Below are 10,862 nucleotides of genomic sequence, written 5' to 3' on the forward strand. Positions count from 1 at the left end.
ATCAGGCATGATTGTAAAATTTTGTTGATGTGGGTGTAGGTAAGGCAGCTGGTAAAGACCACCCATCCGACGAGCTAGACCGGGTTCGCCACCATGCCTGTGCGCCACCTTGCTTTCACCGGAAGTCTCACCCATGTAAAATGTTATGTCTTTTTATTCCAGAAACAATATTGTAGGTTCGGATTATGCTTTAGAAATACCCAGCTTTTTGGCCACAGATATCTGGTAACCGTATATATAACATATGTACAAAAAATTATGGTGTTTTTGAAAATTTTTGATATAAAAGAATGTTTAATTTGAACTTTGACCTTTAATAACTCTTGTAGTTGTATCCCAAAAAAAAATATGCCGCTAAGCTCACCTCAGTGATCTCTATCAATCCCCATATACATTTTTTTTATTTTAGAATTGCAACTGCCGGTTTCACCAGCAATTTAAACGGAAAATGATTTCTAATTTCTGTCAGTCAATTTCTATTAAAAATTAAAAAAAAATATATATATAATTTTTAACTTATAGTTCAATTATGTATCGGTTACTGACAAATTTAAACTGAATAGAGCGGTTAAATTGCTTTCGTGAAATTGGCTGTTAGTATTCTGCATTTACGCCAAGACAGTTACAACAAAAACCTTTTTACTAGTATACTGTGGCGCAGGTTTCGCCATGCAGGTACTGTAAAGAAGAGACAAGCTCTATACTTTAAATTCAATGGAAAGTTAAAATGCATTTAAAAGATATGGTTTCTAAAGCTCATATTTTTAAAGAAAATACCATACTGAGAAATTGTTCGTAATGTATAGTAATAACCCCATCCATGTCTGTATCGTGTTGCCTGAAAGCCGATGTTAGGGTCTGAAATTTACAACCAAAACTTAGAAGGAAAATTTTACAGGATAAATGGGTGGGGTTTAGTAGCGCTCACAACTATTTCGGGCTATTCCGTCCAAAGGGGTCGCCCGATCCAAAAAAAATTCCACACACTTATAGTCAAGGGTCTACGCATTATTTTAACACTCTTTTGTAAATTTTGGTCACTAATTTATTTACAATTTGGGTTTGAAATATGCCCTTTTTTGTAAAATTCGGAAATTAGCGTACATTTATCACTCCTATACTCCTTAAAGCAGCCACTTCACCAATACATTTTTGTATTCCCCTTCACTTTACACTTCAATCGATTAGTTATAACTTGCTTTACGACTTTAATAATTACCAATTAATCACAATTCTTTTAAGAAAAACACCTTCAAAAGCACGCGTCTGACTTTGGTTGCATATGCAAATTAAATGGCGGAGTTCAGCTGTCAATCTCCGAAATATGCAAAAGAATCATGGAGTAATAATAGGTTCTTTCCCGTACGCAAAATAGCCCAGAAATCATTCCCGTACTCAACAAAATGGGTAGTAGAGACCGAAAATTGGAACGTATTGGATCGTAAGTGTCTTCTTCTTCCTGCCCGAAACAGCCCGGACTTTTTCTCCGGTTAACAGGCTAACCTAATATTCGCGGCTTGCGTTTTGGTACGCACGCCGTCGAATTTGTTTTTTTGCGTCACCCGAAATTGGCTTGCGTGCGTTTGCATTTGATTTCATTGAGCGAAACGTCAAATCAAAATGTCACGCAGAACAAAAATTGGAAACTGAGTTAGCTTCATACGCACACCGTTCAATTTCGGTTGGTCCCATACAAGTTGTATGTGCATGAGAAATTTTTGACAGTAAATTGGCGGCGTGCGTGAATATTAGGTTAGCCTGTAAAATGGATAAGGCGTCAAAGTGCATATCAGCTGTTTTGAGTTTACATGTTGCCTGCATTTACTTGGGGCTTTTAAGGAATAGTGAATGCATTTTCAATCTTTATATTCTTAAAATCAAATTTGGGAAACAAAAATTCAATTTTCAAGAGTTTGCATTTAAGTGACAAAAACAAACATACCGCGAATAAGCTGTTTCTTAAATTCTGGGCACGAAATGTGGTTTTTTGCGTTCCCGTACTTCTGGATTATGTTCCATTTTTGAGAGCAAACTTTTCGCTTTCTCAAGAAAACGATCAAGAAAAAATTGACATTATTTCGTGTGTGTGTCCAAGGAATTTTGACATTTTTGATACTTCACAGCCTGTTGCCTCACTCTTTCCTCAAGAAATAATGGAACGGGCATATATTTCTGTTGCAAACGTGGGTTGCCTTGTGCTCTTTTTTTACAAAAACCTTTAGAAAACCGTAATAGAAAGCGTAGTAAATTTCTTAAGAACTGCGTACTGCCTTAAGGAAATTTGACTAAAGAAAATTCCTTAGCCATTTCTTGTGCGTCATTTTATATGGAGTTTTTGCTTTTCTTGAGAGCTGCATACAGGCCTTTATTCTCTAATTACCGGATCCGACCCGGATTGTTAGGGAAAGAACCTAATAACAAGGTGTTGTCAGTAACTTAACCTCACTTTTTCGGCAGGTCTATTCCGGTCACGCATTTTAAAGTATTAGAAAAGATGCTAATTATTTACTACTTTTAATCCGTTTGTGCATACTATTTCAAATTAAATGTAGAAAAATGTATAATTACAGGCTTATAAGCCTGAATATATGTTTGTATCGTCAGCTCCACACAGCTTGGACATATATTGTAACTTATAAAAAAAGGAAAGGCCGTAAAATAAAGCAATTTCCTATAAGGCTGTAAATAGTTTTTGAAATAGATTAAAACACATAAATATCTAATAAAAGCGAAATCGTAATTTAACCAAACTGCCGCTCTATTCTAGTGTATCAGTAGTCCATCTGGCTAGATATTATGACACGAGTGTACGTCTTTTTCCATTGATCACCACGATATCTGTTATATTTTATATTTTGAGGACACAAATTATACAAACCCAGCATTTTAAATATTAATATCGTTCTGAAAACACCAAGTTCTTTAAAAATCGCGTTAAAACGAAATACTAAAATTGAGTATTTTAGATAGTATTTCCCAACGAATAGTAGTATAAAAATTAAGATCGGCAGCACTGAAAATAAGCATGCCGATCTTGCCAAAATTACAACAAACACGTCGATAATGACAACACCTTGTTATTATTTCACCATGCAAAAGAATATTCGCGTTCATAAGTCGTAGTTGTTGGGTAACCGTTGGCTGTTTGTCTTAGAAACGCACAGTTGAGTAGTTACGCTCAGCCCAACAGTTGGCAACTTTCCGCCATTTTTTCCACCCGAAAATGTTTACGCTACCTGAACTCAACGTGTTGGGCTTAGCCTAAACAACTGATCGAAAATACTTACGCCGCGTTGTTAGGGGGCAGCTGCAAATAAATGTATTCTATTTTATATTACTGATATGATAAAGTAACTAAAATATTTTATAATAATACTACGTTTCTAAATATATGTTTTTAAGATGTTTGCTATATAATTTTACACTGTTTAATTCATTGTAACATTGAACGATTTTTTCAACACGGCGGCCGCTCAGCGTTGAATTCTAAATAGTATCGCCGCAAATATCTCTATTTGTTGCAATTTCATTTGTTTACATTTATCAGCTGTATATTTGGCAGCATATTCATCAAGCCGTTTCTAAGACGTAATTGTTGGGTTCAACAGTAGCCAGCAGTTCCGTAGCAGATGAGCTAAACAGCTTCGTCTTATGAACGCGACCAATGAGACAAAAGAAGGTAGGATATAACCCAATAAGCAATAAAAATACACAAAGGTGTTCTCTGCAAAAGGTGTTCAGCTCCTTTTCTTCGAAAAACAGACAGGAGAATTCTACTGCCTGAAAGTTATAATCCCTAAGTGCGGCCGAAGGCCGCCTACGCAGAAACGTGTTCTCTGCAAAAGGTGTTCAGCCCCCCTTCTTTGGCAACACAGAAAGGAGAATTCTACTGCCTGAGGGCTATAATCCCTAAGTGCGGCCGAAGGCCGCCTACGCAGAAAGGAATTCTACACAAAAATACATTTGTTAAAAATACACTTTTTTTATAAAAACTTGTTTTTTTCTATTTTTATATAACTTTTTTATTCTTTGAGCGTGTATGAATCGGTAACAAAGTTCGCGGCGAGTAAATTTTTGAAAACTATGAGGTGAATAAAATTTCAGTAGCTCATGAGGCTAGTGAAATTTTTGACAAATGCATGAAAAATTTTGACAATCGCATAGATTGTTGATGTGTGTAATTTTTCGTTAAATAAAAGTTTAAGCTGATGAATTGCAAACAACTATGGTAGATGTTTTCTTAAAATATTAATTTCACTTCAATTTGGAATATTTTATTCTGCATAAATCTGCGGTCATCATTGGATTGGCAAAATTGTCTCACCATAGTAAAAATATTATTCAACAGCTTTCCCCATAGAACTTTGTTACCGATTCACACACGCCCTTTATTCAAAATCGCCCGATATCTAATTTGGCATAATTTCTTTTATTAAAAAATCCCACGGTTTCTGTTAGTTGGGTCATATTCCACTTCAAACTGCTGTTTGCCAAAGAAAATTCCGTTTTTCCCTTTTCCAAACGGCTCGCTAGGGGCCTGCGGGAAGAGCTCAATGGGGGTACGCCTTTTTACAAAGCGGGGACTGTCCCCTTTCTAGTGGGGAGGGTTTGGCGGCCCCGCTCCCTCCCCCTCCGCAACCACCCAAAAACGATGTGAGCGCTACTAAACATTTCCCGGATAAATTACTCACATATAGAACTATGCAACATTGTATAAAGTCGTCGAAAAGTATAGTTCTCCTTCCGAACCGGTCGAATTTACGAATCAAAGTGTCTACCAGATTATCTGACAACCGATATCCAAACGAAGACAATGCTGTTTTTAATTCTTCTTGGTCAATATTTCCGGAATTGTCCCGGTCGAAAGAACGAAAGCAATCCTGCCAATCAGTAACATATTTCCATAGAGCTCCAAAATCTTGAAATGAAACCGTTCCACGATTTTCACGATCAAACATACCAATCATTAAACGTACTGTTTCTGGATTGAATGGGCTCCAAGTACCATTCGAGAGAGCTATTTGTAACTCGTCTGCCGATATATGTCCACTTCGATCTTTGTCGACTCTGAAAGCAGTGTCGGCAAGCAAATACATATTTAATTTGTGATTATATCTTACTTTTGAAAAACGTCCCACAAAAATTGTTGACCAGGCATTGATGATTGAGAACTATAAGCCATTCTAAATATTTAAAACTATCAAAAATGAACCACGATGACTAATTTTCATTTATATTAGAAATGTCATAAACATATCGTTTTAATTGTGAATGGTCGTTTTCACACTGGAACAATTCTCATAACGAAAGACACCATGAACCAAAAATACAAGATCACGTAAGAACGCGACGTTGTATTTGTAACTGGTTTTGAGAAAAAAGTTTGCGAAAGCGGGTTCGTCAGCTGAGCGTTTGTTTACATCACAAGCACCACTATTTTACACTTTTATTCAAGTAAAGAAGAGTTAATTCAACATGACAACACATTTTAAAGCATTTTGATGCATCATTTTACCTAAATTGTGCGTTTAAAGTGGCTGACAATAGTTTTGGCTAATTTTGGTTTTTGTTGTTTTCTTTGCTTTGTTTACTTTTCGCTCGTTTTCCAGTAAAACAAGATGGCGTAGAACCCGCTAAAAAAATCGACTTTTTTCACTCTCTTGTTCTTACGTGATCTTGTGTCTTTCGTTCATGGAATGCTTTAAAATGTGTTGTCATGTTGAATTAACTTTTCTTTACTTGAATAAAAGTGTAAAATAGTGGTGCTTGTGATGTAAACAAACGCTCAGCTGACGAACCCGCTTTCCCAAACCTTTTTCTCAAAACCAGTTGCAAATACAACGTCGCGTTCTTACGTGATCTTGTATTTTTGGTTCATGACAATTCTGCCAAGGCGTATTAATATAAGGTGTAGCAGGAGTACAAAAACAAAAATTTACATGTATTTTGTTTTTGCTTTGGCGGCATAAACTGTCAAAATCTGTAAGAGTGTGTGTAGAAATTCAAACAAAATTTTTCAATTTGGTATCAGAAGCCGTGCCGCGAAACACATACACAAAACCAGCTGAGCTAGTAACACCACCTTATATTAATTCGCCTTAAATTCTGCCCAGAGGGCATCTCTTGGGGTATTCACAGTTCGTTCCATGAACGAAAGACACAAGATCACGTAAGAACAAGAGAGTGAAAAAAGTCCATTTTTTTAGCGGGTTCTACGCCATCTTGTTTCACTGGAAAACGAGCGAAAAGTAAACAAAGCAAAGAAAACAACGAAAACCAAAATTAGCCAAAGTTATTGTCAGCCATTTTAAACGCACAATTTAGGTAAAATGATGCAACAAAATGCTTTAAAATGTGTTGTCATGTTTAATTAACTCTTCTTTACTTGAATAAAAGTGTAAAATAGTTGTGCTTGTGATGTAAACAAACGCTCAGCTGACGAACCCGCTTTCGCAAACTTTTTTCTTAAAACCAGTTAAAAGTACAACGTCGCGTTCTTACGTGATCTTGTATTTTTGGTTCATGAGTTCGTTCCACATTCCTCACGATATTCACGGTTAGACGTCACTTGACTTAAGGCCTGTATGCAGCTCCCAAGAAAAGCAAAAACTCCATATCAAATGACGTACAAGAAATGGGTAAGAAAATTTCTTGAGTCAAATTTCCTTAATTCGGTGTATGCAGCTTTCAAGAAAACGGTCAAGAGAAAATTGCCATTATTTCGTGTGTGCCGAAGGAATTTTGACATTTTCGATACTTCACAGCCTGTTGCCTCACTCTTTCCACGAAAAATAATGGAACAGGCATATATCTCTTTTGCAAACATGGGTTGCCTGGTGTTCTTTTTTCACAAAAAACTTTAGAAAAGTGTAGTAGAAAGCGTAGCAAATTCCTCAGGAACTGCGTACTGGCTTATGCCCTGTATGCAGCTCTCAGAAAACGGTCAAGAAAAATTTGACATTATTTCGTGGGTGTGTCCAAGGAATTTTGAGATATTTGATACTTCATAGCCTGTTGCCTCACTCTTTCCTCAAGAAATAATGGAACGGGCATATATTTCTGTTGCAAACCTGGGTTGCCTTATGCTCTTTTTTCACAAAAAATTTTAGAAAACCGTAGTAGAAATCGTAAAAATTCCTGAAGAACTGCGTACTGCCTTAAGCCCTGTATGCAGCTCTCAAGAAAACTGTCAATAAAAAATTGCCATTATTTCGCGTGTGTGTCCAAGGAATTTTGACATTTTTGATACTTCACAGCCTGTTGCCTCACTCTTTCCTCAAGAATTAATGGAACGGGCATATATTTCTGTTGCAAACTTGGGTTGCCTTTGCTCTTTTTTCACAAGAAACTTCAGAAAACCGTAGTAGATTTCTTAAGAACTGCGTACTGCCTTAAGGAATTTTTACTCAAGAAAATTCCTTAGCCATTTCTTGCACGTCATTTTATATGGAGATTTTTGCTTTTCTGGAGAGCTGCATAAAGGCCTTTAAAGAATGTTGACTCAAGAAAATTTCTTAGCCATTTCTTGTACGTCATTTTATATGGAGTTTTTGCTTTTCTTGAGAGCTGCATACAGGCAGTAAAGGCATTAGAAACTTAAGGTGAAATTAGTCCAGAACGCAGAATGTATACTTAAAGGCAGTCTGTATATGCAAAATTTTTTCGATTACTGGAGCCCTCAGTGTTGCTTACTACAGCGTTGCCACTCATCAATGCCTTTTCATAAACTTACCTTTTCAACTACAATTTTTCGTTGTTGTTGTTGTTGTTGTAGCGGCACTACTTTTTCGGGTCTATGTTCAATCATTTTCGTGAAGCTTAACTAACGGGAGGCCCAGGAAACGAGCTGTTTCAATGGGTTCGGACCAGAGGGAGAGGGGTATAAGCTGAGTCGGATTGAGCTGGCTCGTGAAGAGGTGGTTGGTGTCGTGGGGGATTCTCCCCATGCCGGGCACTCATTGAGAATATTGGGGTCGAGTCTGGACAGGTAGCTGTTGAGGCGGCTACAGTATCCAGACCGTAATTGAGCCAGGGTAACGCGGGTCTCTCTTGGCAGTTGAAGCTCCGTCTCTTCTTGGGCTCCTATTACGGCATTCATAGGTCGAGAGTCGAGTTAGGTGGTAACTGACCCTCTATGAATGTCGTTGATGGCTCGTCTGTATGTCGTCGGGTTCAGTGGTTGGTCTAAGTACTGTTGGACTGCGTCCTTGTACACGAATAGGTGCCCCCTGACGTGCCTGGGCGGAGGCTCCTCCTGAAGCAGCGGTGTTCACTTCTGTGACACCCCATCAGAAATTGCTTACAGAGCATTTTGTTGTGTTCCCTTACTTGGAGCACTTGGGCTTCGCTGTGCAGGTGGTCGTCAGGCGTCATCAGAAGGCACCCAGTCGCTGCCCGTAGTGCGGCGTTCTGACAAGTCTGTAGCTTCGTCCACTGCGTCCAACTAGTCCCCAGCGTCCAAACTGGAGCAGCATAGTTTAGAACCGGCCGGCCAATTGCCTTGTATGTTGCCAGCGACGTTTCTTTGTCTTTGCCCCAAGTGCTGCCGGCGAGCGACTTGAGGACCTTGTTGCGGCTCTGTACTTTATTGACAACTGCGGTTGTGTGCGTGGAGTAGGAGAGCAGGCTATTGAGTGTGGCCCCTAAAATTTTCGGGTTGTTTACGATCGGTATTGGTGTGCCATCGACGTGTATGCCTAGCTCTAGCCTGACCACCTTCGCCCAGATGGTGAAGAGAGTCGCCGTTGATTTCGTTGGCGAGAGTGTTAGGCTCCTTGCAGTGAAGAAGCGAGAAAGGCTGGAGAGATATTCGTTCACTTTTGAGCAGAGGTCATCAATTCCATTCCCGGACGCCAAAATCGAGAAACCGTCAGCGTATGAGATCAGGGAAACTCCCACATGTGGTTGAGGAAGCTTCGAGATGTATAATTTAAATAGTAAGGGTGAGAGAACACCACCTTTTGGAACCCCTTGTTTGATCCTTCTTGGTTTCGAGGTTTGATCTCGGAAGATTACTGACGACTGTCGACCACTCATATAATTCGCCGACCAGCGCTTCAGTCCCTGTGGGAGTGAGGAGGCCTCGATGTCTTCTAGTAGCGTGGAATGGCAGATGGTGTCAAACGCCTTTGACAATTCCAGCGCTACTAGGACCGTTCTCTCACAGGGGCGGTTTCGATTTAGGCCACGAGTTATTTGGGTGTTTATGGCGTTAAGTGCTGTTGTTGTGCTGTGCACTTTACGGAATCCGTGTTGGTGCTTCGCTGGGGTCAGGTGGCAAGTGAAGTATGGGAGTAGTAGGGCCTCAAGCGTCTTCGCGGCCGGGGAAATCATCGTTATCGGGCGATAAGAGTATCCTTTGTTGGCGGGCTTCCCCGGTTTCAGCAGTGGGACCACTCTCCCTGATTTCCACACACCAGGAATGATGAGAGTGGCCATGGACAGGTTGAGGACCTCCGTCAGGTAAGCTACTCCCTTAGGCCCTAAATGTTTTAGCATCAGCATATACATAGATTCCGTCGGCTTCAATGGCTTTCGCCTTCCCGATGGCCCCCTTCACTTCACAGCTGGTGAAAACAAGTGGTGCACTGTTTTTTAGCAGCTGTGCAGCCTCCTGGTCACTCGACGTTTGGCCTTGTCTACCGAAGGTTGCAGTGTGAATTGCCTACTAAAGTAGGCTGCTCATTTCTTCGGGTCCGACGAAGCGCGACCTTCGAAAGAGATTTCCACTCTGTCATCACGCTTTGTTGGGTTGGACAGGGACCTCACGGTTGAGCAGAGCTTGAAGTTACAGGCCTTCAAGTGCTCCTACAATTTTTCCGCTTATGCTGATTTACCAGTTGCCGAATCTCCAAATTAAGGTCCCTCAGACGGGGTCCCCGGGGTCGACCCAGCGTAGGTGGTCACGCTTATTTGCTAGTACAGCTGCTTCGGCCGGGAAATTTGGGCGGACTTCCGCGATACGTCCGGACGGGATGAAGCGAGCCGCTGCGGCAGTGACTATCCTGCGGAACTGGCGTTCGCCAGTATGTGTGTTTGTGGGTGTGGGAAGGGCGGAGAAGCTGCTCTCGGTGACTTCCGGGAAGCCGTCCCAATCAGCTTTGTTGAAGTTGGTGTAGGTTCGGTGGTCCGCGGGAGCCAAGTCGGTGAGCTTATTGATCAAGATGATTATGGGTAGATGGTCTGATGCTAGTGTTTGCATAGGTCGCCATGAGATGCTATTGATCAAACCAGCGCTAGCAATTGTCAGGTCTGGGGAGTTGCTGAAGCTACCCATAATCCTGGTGGGGGCGTCGTCGTTCATGGTGCAGAATGTCGAATCGTCTATCTGCTCAGCCAAAAGGTTTCCCCTACGATCATTGGCCAGGCTTGAGTGCCATAGATCGTGGTGCGCGTTGAAGTCACCTACTACCATTCGGTTTTCACCTCTGAGTAGCGCACCTATGTCAGGGTGGTATCCTGCCGGGCAGCAGGTGACAGGGGGTATATAAACGTTGAATATTTCGAGCTAAACATCGCCTGACCGGACAGCTATGCCCTGACATTCTAGGGTACGCTAGTCCGCCACCATTATCTCGCGGCCGATCTTTACGGAGCACATTGTAGGCGGCGCAACCCTATAGAGTTGAGTTTCTCAAGAAAACGGTCAAGAAAAAATTGCCATTATTTCGCGTGTGTGTCCAAGGAATTTTGACATTTTTGATACCTCACAGCCTGTTGCCTCACTCTTTCTTCAAGAAATAATGGAACGGGCATATATTTCTGTTGCAAACCTGGCAACCAAACTCAAGAAAATTTCTTAGCCATTTCTTGTACGTCATTTTATATGGAGTTTTTGCTTTTCTTGAGAGCTCCATACAGGC

At 40.8% G+C, this 10,862-nt stretch overlaps 1 protein-coding gene across 2 annotated transcripts; it reads right to left on the bottom strand.

The window, feature by feature from the left end:
- Positions 1 to 293: 293 nt before the first annotated feature.
- LOC118748767 (programmed cell death protein 6) lies at positions 294 to 5,286 on the bottom strand. Of its 2 annotated transcripts, none has more exons than XM_036483442.1 (3): positions 5,121 to 5,275; positions 4,692 to 5,067; positions 294 to 858 (listed from the first exon to the last, which is right to left on the bottom strand). In XM_036483442.1, exons 1-3 carry the CDS (start codon positions 5,180 to 5,182, stop codon positions 757 to 759), a joined length of 540 nt encoding a protein of 179 aa, XP_036339335.1. In that variant the 5' UTR covers positions 5,183 to 5,275; the 3' UTR covers positions 294 to 756. The 2 variants fall into 2 exon arrangements, with proteins under 2 accessions (XP_036339335.1, XP_036339343.1); XM_036483450.1 differs by having other exon boundaries at positions 793 to 877; positions 5,121 to 5,286.
- Between the last annotated feature and the right edge of the window lie 5,576 nt (positions 5,287 to 10,862).

The sequence above is a fragment of the Rhagoletis pomonella genome, unplaced genomic scaffold (assembly GCF_013731165.1).
Source record: "Rhagoletis pomonella isolate Grant_MI unplaced genomic scaffold, Rhpom_1.0 Rhpom_scaffold_00001, whole genome shotgun sequence".
Classification (NCBI taxonomy): Eukaryota; Metazoa; Arthropoda; class Insecta; order Diptera; family Tephritidae; genus Rhagoletis; species Rhagoletis pomonella.

Coding starts and splice junctions, on each gene's coding strand:
- LOC118748767 (XM_036483442.1), bottom strand. CDS start 5,182: ATGGCTTATAGTTCTCAATCATCAATGCCTGGTCAACAATTTTTGTGG. Junction 5,068..5,120: donor TTGTGGGACGTTTTTCAAAA/GTAAGATATAAT, acceptor CACTGCTTTCAG/AGTCGACAAAGATCGAAGTG. Junction 859..4,691: donor AATGTTGCATAGTTCTATAT/GTGAGTAATTTA, acceptor TGTAAATTTCAG/ACCCTAACATCGGCTTTCAG.